Raw genomic sequence first — 21,562 nt, forward strand, 5'->3', positions numbered from 1 at the left:
ATGTGATTGAGTCCACATCCCAATACAAAGAGCTGAAAAGGAGCATAATAGGACCCCTTTAATCTCAAGCATGGGCTTTAGTTTGTGATCATTTACACTGGTTGAATGTTGCTTACACGAATCCACTATGCAGGTAATCATGTCATTATTCCACTGCCCGCTGCCTGCCATCATCTATTTAATGGTCTGTGGACTCTGATTGTTTACTGTTGTGTTGATTTACCATAGGTGTAATGCAAAGTTAGATGTGTTTGTGTATACATCATCAATCACAGAGATTTCACGACAGGATATTTCCATTTTTCATCTCTGCTGCAGTCACACTGGCAGATATTCTATTCATATGCAATTACCAGTGATAAAGGTCTGATCTGTGGATATGAAACATTCTCTGAACTCGCTGACTAAAAACCTGACAAGAGAGTTAAAAGTTAAACTTTTTTTTTTGCAAAGTTGAGTCATCACCACATATAAAAACATGTAGAAATATAACATTAAGTTAAAAATAGTGGCAAATAAAACCCTGCAGTCACAAAAGCCATGGTAATGATTGGACACCACATGATATTTAAATATGAATATATAAATAACTTAATGGTTTATTCACGTGGAGTAATTTGGATGGACTGGCTTCTTTTTAGAAGCAAAACAGAAGGCGTTCAACGATTGTTATTGACTTTTCAAACTTCTTGTACTTTGTCAATATTATCTGCGTTTGACAGACTATAGTGAGTTTTCCAGGCTCACCCTGCAGAAACTGTCAGTCACTTTGAATGTACATGAAGAATGCAGCAATAGTTTTTGCTCAAGTGTCCAAAAACACAACACATTTACTGTTTTTACTTCATGTAACAAACAGAATGTTGTGTGTGTACACACATCTGATATCTATGGCTATGCTCTTTTCATCAATTGAGCCAAAGATGGGTGGAGTTTAGACAGAATGCTATGCCCTTGCACTGCTTCACATGCACACGCTTGCACACACACACACACGGGATAATCAGCCATTTCCCCTCCCTCAGCACGACGCCGTGTGTATGAGTGCATCTAAATTTCTGTGTGTGTCGGTGGCTGGCAATCTTTCTCCATGTGACAGATGGCCTCACATAGTGGAAGTTGACATGGGGGTAGCAGAGAGAGACTTGTGGATGTGATAACCTTCACACCTCCCAAGGTTTTTAAGATGGGGGGGCCTCCCCTGTAGTTGGATTCGCTCAAGATCCATTGGCGGAATGGACTGCGGTGATGGCCCAACCAAACCCGGCCAAAACAAAACCAAGGCTAACACCACAAGCCTGTGCAATTACTTTTTAATAGAATGTAAATTGATATGGAGAATATGGTCTCAAACACAATTGCCCGACCAATACAGTCCAGAATTAACTGCATGTAAATCCAATGTCAATTTGTAATTGGGAAGAGAATGAAGAGGGGACAGATGGCAGCACAGAAGGGAAGGACAAGACAAATTGACACATTCAGCTGTGGTGCTTCTGCTCGCCGTTAGCTTTTTTTTATCATTTTAAATTGAGTTTGCAGCATAGCAAACCATCTACAGTTCATCTTAAATCGTGTGACCACATTCCCAGAAAAGAAAATGGGTGTCTATTGGCTAATAATAACTTTTTAAAAAATGCACTGGTACTGATTGCTGACAGCCCCATTTAATATTCATTGAATCTGTCCCTTTGTTCGTTTCACTTCATTGTCACTTGCCGACAGTGAAAGACTTCGCCTGACCAGGTAACATGAACATGATTATATTACATCAGCTCAGGTGATGAAATAGGCAGCAATATCACTTACTGACTCCTACTAACAGTTTTCAATTAACCTGCCTGGTTCCCATGGTAGGTAGAAGGGCATTTCACGATCAGACTCAATGTGGTGTGAAAACCACGTGGAACAACCCCCGGTCTTCAATTGGATATAGCACAGTACCAACTTAAATGGGTCATGGCTATGACGTTAATGTACAATTTGGTGAAATACTCGACTGGTATAGATTGCTCAACTACTTTTTTTTCGTACTTTTCACTTCATAGCGACATGCCAATCTTTACTGAAGCTGCATGTGAAATGCTCTCATCTAAAAGTCTCCGAACGCAGGTGCAAACCTCACATTGTCCTTGCAATAACCCCATACTTCAATAACATTCCGATTCCTCCTTTTTTTTTTTTTACATCACCATCTTTGACTCAACACACTCTCTGTGGCCTCCCTTCCATCCATTCTCATTCAATGTCTCCCTCTTTCGCTCCTGCTTTCATGTCTCCCTCGGTGTCTCCCCATTCTTCTGATGTTATGCCACTGTGCCAATGAGGAAGACTGAGAAGGAAGGGATGAATCTGGGTCACAGGAGGCCATGCATCTCAAGTCTCCACTCAGCAAATAAAAAAGAAATTGATCTTTGGCTGGCCTGCTCTTCCTTTCACTTTAAGGCACAGCCCAGAGTGACGGACACACACACACACACTAAGTCCATGGAAACAGGGTTCATCTGCTTCTTGGATCCATCATCCTTTTGCAAAGCAGCAGGTGCACCTAGGCTGAGAGCCCAAATGCAGCATCATGCAGACAAACCGTGGGTTCCATGCCTTTACAGCACTGATATCACACTTTGTTTATGTGGAAGAGACTTATTCTGTTGCAATACCAATATGTGGGGCTAAAATAAAAGCTACCAAATTGAGAGATCTAACACAAAAAATGACATTTCAGTCAACATCAATCACTCCCTGTCTCTCCTTGCACTACCATGTTTGCTCCGATACGATGTCACCAAATACAAGTCAATTAAAGGACAGATGCTACGATGTTTAAAATTGATATAATATGATGCAAGTAAAAGAAATAATCTAGTTTCTATTACCGCTTCACAACAAGTATGCTTAAGGTTGCTGATACCATGTTTAACTGTTAAACATCCTCCCGCCCAAAGACAGCTGGGATAGGCTCCAGCACCCCCGCGACCCTCGTGAGGATTCATTCATTCATTTTCTACCGCTTTTTCCTCACAAGGGGTGCTGGAGCTTATCTCAGCTGTCGTTGGGTGAGAGGCGGGGTACACCCCGGACTGGTCGCCAGCCAATCACAGGGCACATATAGACAAACAACCATTCACACTCACATTCATACCTATGGACAATTTGGAGTCGCCAATTAACCTAGCATGTTTTTGGAATGTTGGGAAGAAACCGGAGTACCCGGAGAAAACCCACACATGCACGAGGAGAACATGCAAACTCCACACAGAGATGGCCGAGGGTGGAATTGAACTCGGGTCTCCTAGCTGTGTGGCCGGCGTGCTAACCACAACTTTCATTCAATCATTCATTCATTTTCTGCAGCTTATCCTCACCAGGGCCGCAGGAGGTGCTGGAGCCTATCCCAGCTGTCTTCGGGCGAGAGTCAGGGTACGCCCTGGACTGGTCGCCAGCCAATCACAGGGCACATATAGACAAACAACCATTCACACTCACATTCATGGCATTGAGAAGATGCATTCAAAGACGTGATGCTATGCAGTATTCTACATGGTTCACAAGGTCAGTGGTGTCAATAATGTCACTGTAATGTTCAATGAGGCACACAAGCATCAGAGTTGAATGTTGGTCAATATGCAGGTCACGTTATGTAAATGGGGCATTGTTGTTTTATTTTGTTTTGAGTTTACAGGTAAAATACGGGAATCGGGATTGGGGAGGATGGACAAAATACTCCAAAACATGCAGTTTTCTGTTAAGAACGAAGGACAGCCGGACAGCAGGCATTCAATCCACTGCTGTTTTGATCCACCAATCCAGGCCGTCCTCCTAAACTACATTTGTCAGCGCACTTTCAACAAGTGTGGAGAGTGAGAGACTCCACAGGGCAGCCTCCATTATTATTGATGAAAGGAGGAGCAGACAAGTGAGAAGGCTGACATGTTTACTTTACGGAAAAAACAATCTGCCCCTCATGTTGAAGGAACCACATTTATGTTCAATTTGTGAGTTCCTGAAAAGGCCGGTGCCGCTGTACATTTTCAAGTGGATATACTATTATCTGTAAGTCGTGCTCAACATTGCAACTCCTTTTGTGTTTTGCTATGTAATTGAAGTATTGGCCATATTGAGAGTGAAGTACGTCATTTCAATTATACTGAAATATTCATTTGTTTTAACACAGAGATTTCAACTAAAGTTTCACTTATGGAATTGTGAATATTTGCATGTCTAGTGACCAATAAGTGAAATAAAAATCTCTGTGCGCATTTTAGAAATGCATAACTTGTTGTGGGCAATTAAATGTATTCATTCAGGGGAGCTGAATATTGTGTGAACAAAGTTTGAGAATCATTTCAATGCAAATTGGTCCGTGTAGGTTAATGTGTGGCAAGTACTGCATTTAAACATGCACCGTCACTTCCTGTTCACTGCAAAATAAGATTTAAAATACAAGCATGGCAGTATTAACCCGGATTATACATCATTAATGTGTTTTTTTTTTAGATTATTAGCCAAAGTGAGAAAAAATTACGCAAGTACGAAAGCTTTAATGTCTTTGTAGTCAAGATAAGAGAATAAAATATTATAATGTCATCCTAATAACAATGACGCAGGATGACTGTGCACAAAATCAACATTTTATTGGCGTCTATAAAAACAGGACTGTACATTACAACAAGACACACTCCACACTTGAATGCCGCCATCCCAGCGTGGCAACTCTTGTTTGCAGTTGGACTGGTTCTAACGTGGGGCTGCACGGCTCCATCTCTGTAGTGGAGTTTGCATGTTCTCCCCGTGCATGCGTGGGTTTTCTCCGGGTACAAAAACATGCTAAGTTAATTGGTGACTCCAAATTGTCCATAGGTATGAATGTGAGTGTGAATGGTTGTTTGTCTATATGTACCCTGTGATTGGCTGGCGACCAGTCCAGGGTGTACATGCCTCTCGCCCGAAGACAGCTGGGATAGACTCCAGCACCCCCAAGACTCTAGTGAGGATAAGCGGTAGAAAATGAATGAATGAATGGTTCTAACGTCACCGCCCCCTATAGCCCAACCCTTGAATCACAGTTCAAAAACAGTCACTCCATTATCAACATCATATGACACAAAGAATCAAGATTATAATATGCAAAAACAATATAAAAAATACTTTATTATCGCCCAATGTGCAAGCAATTGCTGTTTACATTTTGTCTTATGTCGATAACAACTACTGTATGCCGACTGTAAGCGTCAAGATAAGCAGCTAACCCTGTACTGATATGGCTGCTACATAAAACGTTATGTCATCAATAAAGTCAGTTGAATATACAACAGCAACAGGACACTAAAAAGAAAGACAAAGTGCGTATATCAACCAACCATGAAAAAAGACAAGTCATAAATCACACAAGAAGGCAAAGAACTAACCTGGAGTATTAACTAAGATTTCAAACACTCGGAAAAAGAGCTGTCTAACAAGCCCAAAGGGGTTTAAAAGTATGCAAGTCCCACCAAAGCCAACTAGGATGTAATGACCACGCAGTAGATAGGGAAATATATTCATTTCTTCAATATCATCTCTTTACTACCATGAATTCTTTCAGTTTGTTAGGCTGCTTTGGAGAAAATGAATGCTTTCTGCTTGATACAATTACTGGCCACCGTCCACTAAACCTTGCATGTCCACAGCAATATTTTGGATATTACTCCTATTGCTACCTGAACAAAATAGTGTATTGCTTTGATTTACAAGCAACAGGACAACAGTTAATTTAGCTGTCACAGCAAAAAGAACCATGTTGTCAAAATCAAGAAATATCCTTCCCTTGTGGAGGAAGTTGATTAAAGGGTGCGCCGTGCAGTCTGGGGGAAAAATGTCGACAGTTTGTCAATATGAACATTTCACCTGAGACGTACAAAAAGATGTTTTTGACACACTGTGGCCAAAATTACATGTTTTATTGTATCTGTGCAGATTTTGGTTATTTGTTTGGATTTTTTTGGTTTTCAAAGCTGTTATTCAAAACTTCTCCATGCATGTCATTGACCTTTTTAACAAACGTCTGTGTAACAGATGCCAGCCGATATGCTGTACTCGTTTGTGTCGATGGGCACAAAACAAAAACCGGCGAGGGTTGTTACGACTCAAACTGTACCGAAAACACGATTCGTTCACGGTTTTTATTACTGAGCATCTGCAATGTCATGTGCTGTGACATATACAGTCATGGCGGCACGGCTGAGGTAGTAGAGTGGTCGTCACCCAACCTGAAGGCTGGGCGTTCCATCCGAAATATTTTTGGCCAAGATACTGAACCCCCAGTTGCTTTGATGCTGATATACATATCACTATATTGACAGTTACTATGGTACCCATTATGTCATTGTATGGTCATACCATAAAAAAAACCTGAAACTATATTAGGAAAGCAGGAGGTGAACAAATGTAACAGTTACTGATTGTAAAAGTACCAGATGGAGGGGTAGGATTTAATAAGCTTTGCTTCTTCCTACTCCTTTTGGACATGTGGAACTGTGAACTGATTATGTGATGCATTCAATTGTAATCTGATGCATGTTCAAATGAAATAAAAACATTACCATTACTAAAAGTACATCAAAAAGGCACTTTTTCAGAATTGATAATTTAAGTATGAGCAAACGAGGTCATGAGAGTGGACTTCGATGATGTGTACATTATCTGGAATCTAGGTCTGGAATTGAACCGAGGGTTTGTGTCCGTCCCTTCCTCATCAATGGATCCATCAGTCCTTGATGGCGAGCAGGGAATTGTAAGGGGGATCCATTTCCAACTCCAGGGTCACTGGCTTTACCGTCCCTCAAAGATAATGACCTTCTCTGGGAAAACTATGCAATGTCTCCATTCCTCTAAGTCACTAAGACACACACACACACACACACACACACACAAAACACTTCATTTCTGGGACATCTCTGAATTTTATGTAGGGAAACACACTGAGAGACTCATTAACCGACACCCCAATCTATAGACTCTCCATCACACTGACAGTAATTGTTGGATGCCGTGTCACACACACACACACACACACACACACACACACATATACAGCCCTATGGAAGAAATAAAAGATATTTCCCCCACTGTTAACACTCACAGACTTGCCAATTAATTTCCTAATTTATGTATTTTCAAGCACAACACAAGTGCTCACACAGAGCAACATGGTTGATATGCTAGTTAGGAGATATATTCTTTTAACTAACATAAAAGAATACACAGGGGAGGTTGGGGGGCGGGGGGCGGTGCTCAGCACTCACTCACTTGCCAACCTCGGGATACAGTACGTATGTCAGATAGGTGCCATCTACAGGTAGGATACCAGCATCCTGCTCGTGTGAAGTGCGTAAAACCAAACTAATGAGAAGCGATGAGAGATTCTCTGTCAGTGTAAACAACAAAGTGAGGAAGTGAGGACATTTGATTGGTTAGACAGATGACATGCATGCGTTTACTCAGAGAGAAATTCAGCTGACAAAAATGACGATTGGACAAAATGTGCAGGAAAGTTGTGAGGATGAGGAGGGGCGGGGAGAGGGGACAATTAATCAATGATGTGGACTGTTGTGTACAGCATCCAATACAATTACATGCACATGCGTCATGGAAAGTTACCCATGATGCACAATTACAGTGACAGAAAAAAGGTCTAATAATGCTGTAGACTCCCTTCTCATGCCGTAGCACACTTGGTTACATGTTTCTTTCTTATTACCTACACCAAAAGAAAACAAGAACCTCACAGCAATGACACTTGTACAGCCTTATTTTCTTGGCACATATTTTGCTGTTGATGAAAATGCATACATCCCCCAGATGGAGCAGAGCAAGGCTTAAAACGATGCCAAATATTCACAGAGGGAAAAGGAAAACTGTTTTACTGCTGTCAAGATAAAAAAAAAAAACTATTTAAAAACAATTCTATACAGCACACAAAGCCCTCTGTATAAATCACACTATTATTAGACAAAAGCTATTAAAGTTGATGAACTACACTGCTGTTGGGGACGCCATACAACCCCAAAGTGCTACTCATATTGACTCCGGTAGACGCAGCAGCGGGGGCCACTCTGGCTGCCGATAACCCACAGCTTGACCAACGATTGCACTAGCGTCTGCAAAAATTTGGACCACCAAAGGATTGGGTTCAGTGTGAACCCAGGGTAAGCATGTGGGGGGGGCATGATCAAGGATATTCTCATCTCAACCAAACAATAAATAACCTCATCGGGTTATTGCTGACCACCGAAATGACACATTTATGTCATCATTTTATTTTCTCCACCTGCACATGTAGGGGCACAACAATTCTAAATTGCATAAGAGTAAGAAGCCCCCCCCACCCACTATATGCATATGCAAAAAGGTACCCACTGATCTCATTAAAAACAACCACCCCCATAATAAACACATAAATAACATAAACAAGTACACTGCATTTTGGTTCACTAATTCACTAAGCGAAATATAAATGTGTTATTTTAATTAATTAGCTGGGGCAGATAACTAACTTTGAACCCATCCCCAAAGACCCTCTGGAGAGATGCTGCTGATATAATGAATTCATCAACACACACTAAATGTTTCATTACAAAGATCTGGAGGGATTGAACTTGCTCATTTTTTTGTTTCAGCTAAAATTGTATGCACCTTTTGCCTTTTTCTAGATATTCATGACCCAAGTCAAAGCCATGTGAAACTGTCTACCTCCGAGTAATCCCCCCGAGCTCGCTAAGACGGGAAAAGATTGTTCCTCAGCATGGTCATTTTCTTAGAATGAGATGCCTTTTTTTTCTAAAAAAGAGAATTGACATTTTTTGCACAACAAAATCATAATGTGATTTTTCAGGTCACAACAATATGGAACAATTGTATTATGGTCATTTTGGAAAAAGAAAAGAATAATTACTAACTGTCCAATACATTGCACATTCCTACAATGAAACATTGTAAACTATGATATAATTTTTATATGTTTAGCATTTTCTTATTTTTAATCTTACAAAACTAAAGTGCTTCTATGATATACATTTTGTTTTTAACTGTGTCAAATATGGCATACAATTACACTCCATTACACTCCCAGCTGTCTTCGGGCGAGAGGCGGGGTACACCCTGGACTGGTCGCCAGCCAATCACAGGGCACATATAGACAAACAACCATTCACACTCACATTCATACCTACGGACAATTTGGAGTCGCCAATTAACCTAGCATGTTTTTGGAATGTGGGAGGAAACTGAAGTACCCGGAGAAAACCCAAACACACACGGGAAGAACATGCAAGCTCCACATGAATCAAACTCGGGTCTCCTAGCTATGTGGCCTGCACGCTAACCACTCGGTCGCCGTGCAGCCTTTGCATAATTTAATGAAACTGTATTTCTGTCCAGCTCATGCAGAGTTTGGTTTGGTAATATGGAACTGGTCCTCACTATGCTTTTGGTTTAACACTTTCAGCACTTGAAAATCACGTTTTTTTTCAGTGCGATTCCAACAATTTGTTCCAATAATCTAGAAAATGATTTACGTTATCAGGGGTCACTGATGTTAAACTTAAAAGCCCGATTCACAATCGCTGTTCTAGTTCATCCCAAGGTTCTCTGATGGGTTGATGAGTTGTGTGATTCAATTTCTTCCACACCAAATTCATCTCAAAATGCAATTACGGGTCTTGTTCCATGTTCTAGTGTACAGTCATACTGGAAGAGAAAACAGTCCTTATTTTTGTGTTCTTCCAAAAGACTAAACTGTTTTCTTTTTTCCCCCTGAAATGAGGGCTCAAACTGAGTGCATCACAATGGGCAACAAGGCATAAAAACTGGCAGATGGACCATGGCGGACAGGAATACATTCCCGTCACTCTCAGAGCTAAAACAGACTTGTCTCAATATTCTGGTTGGTTGAATTGTATTTCACTAAACCTAACATTGCATTATATTTCTAATCATACCTCAAATGCCAATTCTACAGTGGAACCTCAGTTTACGAATGCCCCAGTTTTTGACCAAAAATTTCCCTCGGTTATTGTGCACTGTCTTGGTTACCATACAATATTGTACATAATAAACATGTTACCCTTGGACATGTTGAATCTTGTGGTATTAATAAAGGTCTGACTGGACTACTACTAAATTAACTCAATACTGCAGTATCCTGTACGGTACTTGACTTAAGTGCTCAACAAAGAAGTACATTCTGGTGTTTCGGGCTTGTTATATTATTGATACACTGGAGTCCAACTTGCCCATTATCCTGCTCTCGGTTTCCGATATTCAACTGATATATCAGATAAAAGGTTCTGTGACATACATTTGTAAATTGTTTTGTGAGAATTTCTAACTGTACAACGGTTATGACAGTTCAGAGTGTTTATTTATTTATAATTCTCGGAAAAAACTAACAATCGTCTTTTCCTGCTTAAGGCGATGAGCAACCCAGGCAAGGAAGACCATCTACTGCTTGGATGAGCAGGCCCTCAGGCTTAAGGTAGCTGATGTCTGGCGGACCCTCAGGGTGGTCGACATCCGGAAAGCTGTACGTCCCTATAAAATTCTCATAAACGTGCTGACCAAGCGGCCTCGGTACTACCAAGTGTTTTTATTAAGACTTTGCTAGATCAGGCCATACAGTTACTATAATCATTGTGTCCAAAAATCCCACCATCACCAGCCTCAACAGCTATCACAATGTAGCATGGCTCCGATCACGATGACATGCTGGACCATATGACTTCATAAATCCCCCTTCATTTGATACCCTTCAGTTTACTTACTGATCCACAGAGGATCCAATCTCCCCTGCCGTCCACTCGACATTTGAAGCAGAAAAAATATAATGTGTGAATGCTGTTTGTAGACTTCATCTCAGCATTTAATACGATCATCCCACAGCACCTGGAGGACAAACTAACTTCTCTTGGAATCAGATCCCCCTCCGTGCAACTTTCTATTAGATATCCTCATGGACAGACCTCAGTGTCTGCAAGTGAGGAACAACACATCCGCACGATTTCTCCGAGTATCCTCAAGATCCTCAAGATCTTGAGCCTCCGAATGTTGACCCTGATGCACTGATAATCACCACTGATCCAGCACATCCACATCTTGGACTGTTCAGCAAGATGGCTTTTGGTAAGGGGTTCTGCAGTGTCCGTTGCAGAACCACGTTGGTTCTGAAATAGTTTCATCCCAAACGCCATCAGACTGTCAAACACCTTTCACCAAAAAACAAACCACAACTTGTTTTGGATGTGACTACTCTGATGGTGTGTACATTTTGAACATTACATCTGTTTTTTTTGTTTCTTAAATTTCACACATGTTTTTACATTTACATCATTCCCTTTTCCCTCATTACTGTCTCCATTTTATTGCTCCTCCTTTCATTTTATTTACATGCTTTTAGTCAAGATGATGTAAGAACATTTATTTTGCTGTGTATAATATGGAGTGGTTTGTGAGACTAAGAGAGGAACTGGAACAGCAATAATTTTATTTTTTGCAAGGACCCAACTCAGGAATACATACACACACACACACACACTTAGAGGATGGGCCTCCCAGGCTCCATTGAGGTGTCACCCTGTTTTCAAGCACTGCGTCCAATGACACATAATAGTTCATGGGGGAGGAGGGCGAAGCAAATCAGAGAGCAAGAAAAGAACTTGTCCCTGGTTAAATACACTGAAAACATGCCAGGAAGTGACAGAAGACAGCTAAAAGAAGGGGGGAAAAAAAGTTGAGTTTGAAGAAAAAGGACCAAGTAGAGCAGATTCGACCTGTGCTCTTAAACACAAGGGTGTGTTCACATTATTAGTGTTAGTCTCAGTTAAAACCAAATGTGATGCATTTGCTCTACCAGTGCAGTTTATTTTGGTTAATTGTGAATACATCATCAATACATCAATACATCATCCAAAACTATTATTTCTTTGTTTTGATTCTGTGGATGGTACATTGAGAGGATTACTTAGTATTTTTCAATGGGGTTCACAGACCTAATGGGGTGAATTAACCCCATTTCTGGACTGTAGGCGGAACCAGCAAACCCACGTCCACACGACGCTACCTCTGTCTAGTCGCATTGACAAAATGTCAGCGTGTTGTGATAATGCAGCGAGATAAAGGTGTTATATTTGAAAACTGTGTGCGCTCACTGAGAAAAAGATACCGTGTGTATCACACTAGTCATTTTTCTAATGTTTGGCATGACTGAGCTGTCATCAAAGAGTGACCTCCGCTATCCTACATAGGATGACAGCTAAAATCCCTTCAAGGGAATGCAACTATTTTCAGGTTTATTAAGCAGCAAACCATGTATTGGGAGATATGTCTTGCATATCTCAGTACCAGCGTGAGCAATTGAGGTGTAAGGAACACAACAGAAAAGATTAAAGGTAAAAAGGGAGCACAAGCTTATGCTTAAAAAAAATACAACTATTTAGACTGCAGCCTCGTTGAAGTGGAGCAGAGTCTCAAGAAATGATGTGCAAGTCCACGTCAAATCTCAAGTCAAGACAAGACAGGTCGAGTTATGGTAATGGTAATGGTTTTATTTCATTTGAACATGCATCAGATTACAATTGAATGCATCACATAATCAGTTCACAGTTCCACATGTCCAAAAGGAGTAGGAAGAAGCAAAGCTTATTAAATCCTACCCCTCCATCTGGTACTTTTACAATCAGTAACTGTTACATTTGTTCACTTCCTGCTTTCCATAATACAGTTTAAGGGTTTTGTTTGTTTTTTTTAATAAAGTTAAGAGTTAAGTCATAGGCTTGAATTTTTAGAGTCCTTACAAGTCATTAGTTTAGTGTGTCCCAAATATAATGTCATTTTAATGATGTAACAATCGATTTAATTTACATGTACAGTATATGAGATGCAGTTTCTATGGTGTTCTGCAGCGCCACTGTCATGGTGACAAAATGAAAAGCTTTTCTGCAATACATGGGTCACTGTCTCGTCAACACAGCAGACGCAGCTCACGCACTCGGCAGTCAAGGCAAGGCCACGGGCACGGGCACGGCAAACCAATAGTCGATAAATGGTTGACAGACACATGCACGCTGTCCAAGTCTTGTCTCATCCATCCATCCATCTTCTACCCCGATTATGCTGGCGCCTATCCCAACTGACTTCATGAGAGAGACAAGGTCCTCCCTGGACTTATTTAGAAGGTTGTAAACAGGTTTTCTATGCTCCAACTACAAAAATATTCTATATAGAAATAAGAAAAATTATGACGGCAGACGGAAGCACAGTGTAAATATATGTGTTCTGTTTTATCAGTACTGTCTATTACTTAAGAGATAAAAGATTAATAGAAAACGGTCTCCAGCTTCTTTGTAAGTCCTCAAAGCTTCCTTCCATCTGCTAGTCAGCAGGTGCTCTGCATGTAAGTCTAGTTGCACAAATCTGTGAATAAACAATGACAAATCCACAACCCGCAGAGAGAAAAACTAAACGCTAGCTTTAGCCACATTTCCTTTTTATGATAATGGTGCATGTGAATTATGACATTTAAGAAAAATAAACCCAAGCCCAAATGTCCATGTTTCATACTCGGAAAAGAAGTATGGAAAAGAAAGAAAAGATGGACAGGAAAAGAAATAAAAGATAATTATTGAAAGATGCATTAGGTGAATCAGTGAATGCATCAAAAAGAAAACAGAAAATTAATTAGAAAACGTCATCAATGTAACGCCCATCCAAAACACTTCATGTGGTGCCGCAGAACTCCATCTTGGTGTCAACCTCGCACTCAGGTATTAGCAGTCATGTTTTATTCAACAGCGTTCTTAGCTGTTATTTCTCGTCACTCCCCAGCTGCCTATGCCTGGCGGAAGAGAGCACTCTCAAAAACAAGATTACTCCAAATGTAAATAATAAAATGGAGGCACATGAGCCTATCCAGTTAATCTGGGCTGTGGATTAATGCCATGATACCGTGTCAGACAGCTGACTTTGGGAATGGGGAGATAACAGCAAAATCACAGGCACATGCACAAAACGCAGCGACACATTTAACTGCAGGCACGTGCACAGATCTGTTTAACTAACTCAAGGTAATATTACTAAATGTGTCAAAGAAGAAAGTATAGTTAGGGAAAATGGAGGAAGAGCAATGAGCATAATTATTAGATACTATGTGGTCCTTATTCCTATATGCATTCAACACACTGTGACCAATTCATTATCCTCACAAAACACAATCGAGTTCTCTGCATGCAAATGTCCAACTGTACGTATATCAGGTGTATCTGTCTGTGGCATTAAAGCAGCTTTAAATCAGTGCTGACATGACAGACATCTTGTATCGTTGTCAATAAATTTGAGTTCTCAATTCAATCACCGTACCGCCATGTTTATTCTCTAGCAACTCTTGAGGGAAATTTATCAATAAACAGTGTTTATCTGCAGCTCACAATGAACACAGTCTGGATGAGTAATTGATCAGAAATCCCAATGTTGCATATGAAGATGTTGCAGTGAATTACATTAATTTATTTGGAAATGTTATTTGCAATGAAACCTGTCCTGTTATCCTTGTAAGACGAGGAAATCAAACCAGCTTCTATTAACCGCTGCATCTCACCCCCTGAGACAAACACACACATACAAGACTAGTTTGTGGTACCCGACCTTCATGTCAACACAAAGGCTGGATAGAAAGGTCTATCAGATACAATGTGTAGGGAGGGTGAGCTGGGAAGTGTGCCTAAAATGACCAGCAGAGCTCCGCTGGATGGACAGAGAGAAAGAATCGCCTTAGGCCAGCACTGACCTCAGCTAAAATTACACCGCTGTCGCTGCTTTGCACTGCTGCACCCAACACCTATTCAGCACGCTGGGTATTGTTAGTTCATAGAGTGTGGTACTGTGTTTGACAAAGGTGATGTTCTCACACATTGTGGGATTCTCTTCTGATAGAATAGCTTGTTGCATGGGGCAACCAGCTGAAAGAAAAAAAGAAACAAGTCATATGTCGGTGAAGTACAAACCAAACGACCAATCTTGAAATACGGCATTTCAAGGAACAGTACAAGTAGTTGATGTTTACAAAGTACAGCATGCCTGTACAATGCTATGTCGGAAGACTACCGTACATACCCCTTTATTCCATTTCTTAGGACTGGGCCCAATGGCAGTACAAAGTTCAAGTTATTTGTGGCGGCCTGCAACAAATATGTGGACCACCACAAATAGATTTACCCATTTGTCCTCGCTCATAAACACGATATAACGCACCTGGTCGGACAGGGAATAAGGCCTTGTCGACACTCCTGCAATTGTATTTTTTGGAGAGTTGAAAAAAATTTGCATCCGCATTGTGCCAGATTACTAAATACCGTATTTATCTAAAATTGGGTTGCCTGTCTACACGAAAAGAACAAGCCAATTTTTCAGATTTTCCCACTCTGGAAGCCGTTTTTCAAAACATTGACTTGCGAAAATCAAGTGAATCTTTTCAAGATTCTTTGGGCCCCTCCCCCACAAAACCAATCACAGGCAGCACAGCTTTGTTTGTGACATTAAAAATACAACAAAAAAGAAAGTGCATTTTTAGGTCTAATATATATTTGTTTTGTTTTTCATGTTTTTCGCACAATTTTGCAATCAAATAATGTCAAAATGTGCAAATTTGATGATTACATTATTAAGTCTCATCCGTCAATTGCCACCACAAATAGATTGCAGTCCTGTGGCAAACACTGAATGGAATAGGACAATGGTGAATTCAGAAACTCTGGTGTCATAACTAAAAAAATAACCATGAGTCACTTAATATCCTCATACTTGTTATTATCAGGCATTTTCCTATAGCTTGCCGACTTGTTTTGAAGATGCTACATCACTGCAAAGACGAACACAGCAGTGGGTATCGCTCTTTGCAACCGAGGGCACTTCAGCTGTGTACACTTAATTCACACAGTCCCAAAACACACGTGTGCACCCACAGTATCTCCAAACATGATCAGTGAGTAGTCGCCCTTTGAGTGTCTGTGCGTTTTATCCTTTCAGTTGGAGTTTGTCCAATCAAGGGCCTGCGTGCACTCCTTGCTGTGACAGTCACTGCTGTAAGTATGTGTATGCTTGTGTGTAATTGATTAAGCCACTGGTCCCATTGACCTCACACTTCCATTAGAAGTCTGACCTCAGCTGTGCAACAGAGATGTGTACGTGTGTCTGTGTATAGTTTGTGCAAGCCCGTTATTACAATACTTTTCATGCCTAGAACCCCTCCATCTGCATGTGTGTATGTATGTGTGATAGTGCATGAGTTGGGGGTGTCACCCTAACATGTAGTGCGGCGCCGTGAAATGTGTTGTGATGTCTCCTCCATGGGAAGCTGATGAGGAGACGCGCCCCCCGCCCCTTTGACCTGCCCAGGCTCATTGTCCGCCGTAGCTCATAGAGTCACACCACAAATAATTATACTGTACACACACACACACACACACACACACATATATACATGAACACAAATTGTGCACTCCCTGAACCCTGATCCTATTCCTTTGATCATAACATGTTACAAGAGACCATTAACTCATTCAGTCCCGGCCAGTTTTCAAAAGCTGTCAGACATGCTCTCTTCTATTGTGGAGTTACATCATCACATGATTGTGTCTGTCACAGAAAAAAGCGTAAAAGATGTATAAATACGTCTTTAGGAGTGAATGAGTTAATGAAAGTCTATTTTCTATTCTGTTAAAGAGATCTATTCCAAAATATACCAAGCGTTGGTGTATTTAGTAGACAATATAAGAGTAAATAAGCCATTTAAAACATAAATAAGACTTGTTCTCGAGTTGCTATAAATGTGTTCCCTAAAGTAGCTGAGTGGTGGGCCAACAGGAAGTAAGATTCAGGGGTTCAAAGTTGAGTTTCAGCTTGGCATAGGGTGCAGCCATAACAGTACCCTGTGTTTTTATAATTATTCTGACTGTTGTGAAATTATTCAAACCTGCAATACATGTCGGTTCTTCCGGCGATCAAGTCTGGCGATTGGGTGTCTCACCAAACACTACAGTAACATTACTGACACCTAGTGACTGGTGTATAGTACTACATATCATTCACAGCATCTTTGAATGAGTCTTCTGAATGCCATTTTTTGTGCTTGAAAATGCTTAATTTGGGCAAAAGATATGTGATATGTGTTTCTATATATATTTTGGCCATTTTCAACCATGAAACAGCATTATTTTATAACATATTTTGATAGAGTGAAGCCATGAAATTCAAAGTGGCAAGGGTCGACATTCTTAACACAAAATGTTATTATTATTTCATCATTCATCATCAAAACTGGTTGGATGTTCAACAGTTTCTTACAGTTATGTAAGCAATAGTGGACAATTGAATGCTAACATCAGGTTTAGATGATTTTTGCTGTGGCACATTGGATTAGGCATGTTTAAATCCACTTAAATCCGCTGTCAAAATGATAAGGCCTCTTTTTCTGTACGTTCTGACTGAAATATAGGTCATACAGAGATATGCAGAGGAGGAGTGTTGCCATGTGTTTGCACATGTTTAGCAGTGTTGTATTCACTATAAAGAAAGCAGAAAAATGCTCAAGAAGCCCCACCACCAACCATCAACAGCGCTTTTCCGTCTCCCAGGGCAACAAGAGAGGAATCTACCAAAGAAGGAATGTTAAGAATAGAGGAGAGGAGCTGGATGGGAAAGAGGAGAGAGTGATAAAAAGCACAAAGACATCCCAATCTTGCAATATATATATATATATATATATATAGTATATATATGTATATATACATAGTATAGATTGTATGATTGTTGCACCTCTGCAGGCACATATACACAATGCCATGGCCACAACACTGAAATAAACCGTCAGAGGCATCAATAAACCCAACCTTCTTCTCGATAGACAAACAACCATTCACACTCACATTCATACCTATGGACAATTTGGAGTCGCCAATTAACCTAGCATGTTTTTGGAATGTGGGAGGAAACGCAGGCATGCACAAGGAGAACATGCAAACTCCACACAGAGATGGCCAAGGATGGAATTGAACTCGGGTGTCCTAGCTGTGAGGTCTGCGCACTAACCACTCGGTCGCCATGCAGCCCGATGTTAAATTTAATTTTCAAAATAACGGAAAATGTTGCAAAATATCATAAATCTGGGAGTAAGTTTTGAATGTTTTTCAAGTTGAAATATTCAGTAGCTCTAGTGCGGTCTCGTCGAAGATGATCAAATCAGTCCAAGAGTACTCAAACATCTGCACTCAAAACAAAAAGAGGCAATTACGGTATGCTGTGTCCCAAATTTTTACACAGTGATAACAATAGGAGCCATGTAGTACATTGTTATTTCCTAATATAAAAGGCAGAGACAGTCCCTCTTTCAGTTTACCACCCTGACCATTCTCCAAAATGACTCTGCCCTTTCATTCATAAGCTCTGCTTGACACCTTCCTGTTCTTTTCAATCTAGACTTATTCTATCATTCCCCTGCGTCCTCCTGAACCTTCCCGAGCCTTGCCAGTGATATTACATTGCAAGGAGGGTGCACAGTGGTGGCATCTGTTAGAAGAGTTGGCACAGTGCCAGCTACTGAGCATCACTCTGGCAACCAGGCTCACGCCACTGGATTTATCCCCAACCAACCTGTCAGCTGATGTTCATTCTGGGCATAAAACGAGTGGGCATAGGCTTTTTGGCACGGTTCAGTAACCCACAGGAAATGTAAAAATGGTGGGTGTTACAATGCTGTAAAGAAGGAACTCAAATGTTAAGTGTGAAGCCGGAATACAGTGTATATGGATACGGTATAGCATACAGAACGGCTGAGGGGTGCATCGGTAAATTCACAGCAGAAGAGAGTTAGGACATCATATGGTTAACCAGTACGAGTCAAATACTTCAGCATCTCTTTCTACCAACAAATGCATAACAATCAGTCTCTCTCTGCACTCAGTGAGGCAACTGTGATGTTACTGCAGTCAGATAGGAAAGTCCCACGACAGTCAGCATCAACTACCATGGTGGGCGTGCAAAATGAGAGAAGGGATGTGCTGGTGCTGAAGATAAGTGATGAATCAATCGGCCACTAATATAACCATTCAAGTAATTAGCACCATGGCAAATTCATAAGCGATAATTACCCGTCTGGTTGTCCGTGCAATTTCCTAAAGGCATTCCGAGGCAGTGCAAGGGAAAATAACATGCCTTGGTCTTTCCCCCCACTTATTTCTCGAGGATATAATGTGATATTTAGTGAACTGTATTACACTGTGATTACTGAAAGCCAACATGGAAAAACACGGGCGGCCTTCAGAAGAACAAGCAATGAGTTACTGTCCATCCATATCTGAATGCAGCAATTTTTGCATTAGTGCATGCTGTATTCCTCAGCCATGATGCATCCATAATCTTATTCAAAAAATAAACATTCCACAAATTAAGACCGCTATGCTAGAGTGCATAATAGCGGTGGCACAGGTGTAAAAAAAAAAAATCCTAATAAAAACTTGTCCTGATGTGACCTAAAAGGGCCATAATACAAGTTGGTAGAGGAGTAAATATAGTAAGAATTAAGTGAATTCCTCAGGCCATGTGACCAATGATTTAAGTTTCGCAAGTCCTGCATTGATGTCTACTAGAGATTCCGCTGGGGCCCCAGCAAGAAAAGTAGCTTATTCTCAACATAACTTATTCAACATCCAGCAATGTACCACTTAATAGCCATTAGCAGGGTGACTAATGATAGAAGCATGACTGAGACCTCTTATGAAAAATGTTTGCAGGACCTGAGCATGATGGTCATGTGTGTTTTGTAACACACACAAACAACAACGGCATCATTATATTTGTGCACCAGTGCATATGACTGTCAAGGCTACTTACGACAGTTCTCCTCATCGCTGTTGTCCGAGCAATCGTCATCATCATCACATCTCCAAGGGACTGGGATGCACCTTCCATTATTGCACTTAAACTGCCCAGTTTCACACTCTGATTCCGTATGAGTCCCTGTGTTGTGATACATTAAAAAAAAAATAAAGTCATGTTAGCTTTTTATGTGGTAATTATTCTTAATTTCTGTTTTACACATTTAAATGCCCCATCAGTTGTGTGCCTTCAGCACTCCAGACTTTTCCTTCAACTGAATTGATATGTTTTGTTTCATGTGTCAGTGGGCTACTTTGGTGCCACAGTGGCTGACAGTCACTGGTGTTGAAGACTTATTTATCCAATTCCAAAAAAGAAACCCATTGCAGCCCACAATGACACACAACCCCAGCATACCGCATGTTAAACACGTGTTGTGTTGCGTGTGCAGTGTGCGTCTGTCACCTCCTGTCGCTACCAACGGGACAAAGGTGATCATCCATGAGGGGGTCAGTTTTATTTATGTGATGACTAAAGTGTTAGCAAAATCTTCTCCTGTGGTGCGCAATGTACACACAATCAGTACAACCCTATGCTCCCATTAAAGTGTCTTACCTTTCGCGCAATGGAGCTCCATAAGCAGTAAATGAAACAGGACGAGCTTGCCGACTTCTGTCCACATTTTTTTTTAAAAAATCCTCCGTTTGTGTTCATACAATAGAAAGCCCAACGAGGAGTCCCCCCCAAGCTGTCGCTCAGTGTAGTGTTAAAGCGCTCTTAGCTTGAGTCCGTGTAATGTGTGCGATCCACTCGGCTGCCTCCTTTCTCTGCCGCTGCCTCGGCTGCAGTTTGAATCAGTGACGTTTATGGGCGGGATAGAAGAAGGTGGTGTGCGGTTAATTCAGTTGTAGTTTATTAAAAAAAAAAAAAAAAACAACTTGGGAGTGTACGCTTACCTGAATGCTATGCTGAGTCACTGTGATATTTTAATAATCATAGTCATTATCTTGGTATTGAACTTCCGCATAGGACCTGCTCAAACATGCTGCCGCATTAATGAGCAAGAGTAAGAATTGGTGTGGGACATTACATTCCATTCCATTCCTGCTTCTTTCTTTGACATTTGCATTCACAGCGGCAATGACACACAAAGGGGGATGTACTGAATCCCAGCGTTACAGGAAGTGATAAAGTTTGGACCAATCAGCTGCCAGGAGATAGTATTACCTTCTCAGGTGCTAAACACTTACAGAAAGTTAATCAAATTACAATGACACCACCCTGAAGGGGATTGTACAAAACAAATCAGACAGGAGGTGACATTTGGTGTTAATGGAGGACATTGGTGTCATGTTTTGCACGTTTTGTGGCACACATAGTGGTTTAATGGTACTTACCATAATGAAGGAACAAATGTATTACTGTAGTCCAGAAAATATTTAAATGAGGGTGTAAAACAGGGGTCGGGAACCTTTTTGGCAAAGAGAGCCATGAAGGCTAGATATTTTAAAATGTGTATCTGTGATAGCCATATACATTTTTTTAAACATTGAATACAATAAAATGTGTGCATTTTTATGTAAGACCAACAGTTTTAGATATAATGGGCTCTAATTACGTAGACCAGGCACACTACCCCACGCCAATGGGGTGTGGCCAGCAC

General features: G+C 40.8%; 1 protein-coding gene across 7 annotated transcripts in view; it reads right to left on the minus strand.

The window, feature by feature from the left end:
- The window catches only part of lrp8 (low density lipoprotein receptor-related protein 8, apolipoprotein e receptor), a 131,430-nt gene extending 110,543 nt beyond the window's left edge, over positions 1-20,887 (minus strand). For 6 of the 7 annotated variants that reach the window (XM_078789983.1, XM_078789982.1, XM_078789980.1 and 3 more), the window contains exons 1-2: positions 20,515-20,766; positions 19,915-20,040 (exon numbers count right to left, since the gene is read on the minus strand). In XM_078789983.1, coding sequence (XP_078646109.1) covers positions 19,915-20,040; positions 20,515-20,581 — 193 coding nt within the window. In that variant the 5' untranslated portion in view covers positions 20,582-20,766. Of the gene's footprint in view, positions 1-19,914; positions 20,041-20,514; positions 20,767-20,855 lie in introns of those variants that run through there. The other variant, XM_058072220.2, reaches the window with a different exon arrangement.
- Between the last annotated feature and the right edge of the window lie 675 nt (positions 20,888-21,562).

This window comes from Doryrhamphus excisus, linkage group LG4 (assembly GCF_037039965.1).
Source record: "Doryrhamphus excisus strain RoL-2023G ecotype Guam linkage group LG4, RoL_Dexc_Guam_v1.1, whole genome shotgun sequence".
In the NCBI taxonomy this organism is placed as follows: Eukaryota; Metazoa; Chordata; class Actinopteri; order Syngnathiformes; family Syngnathidae; genus Doryrhamphus; species Doryrhamphus excisus.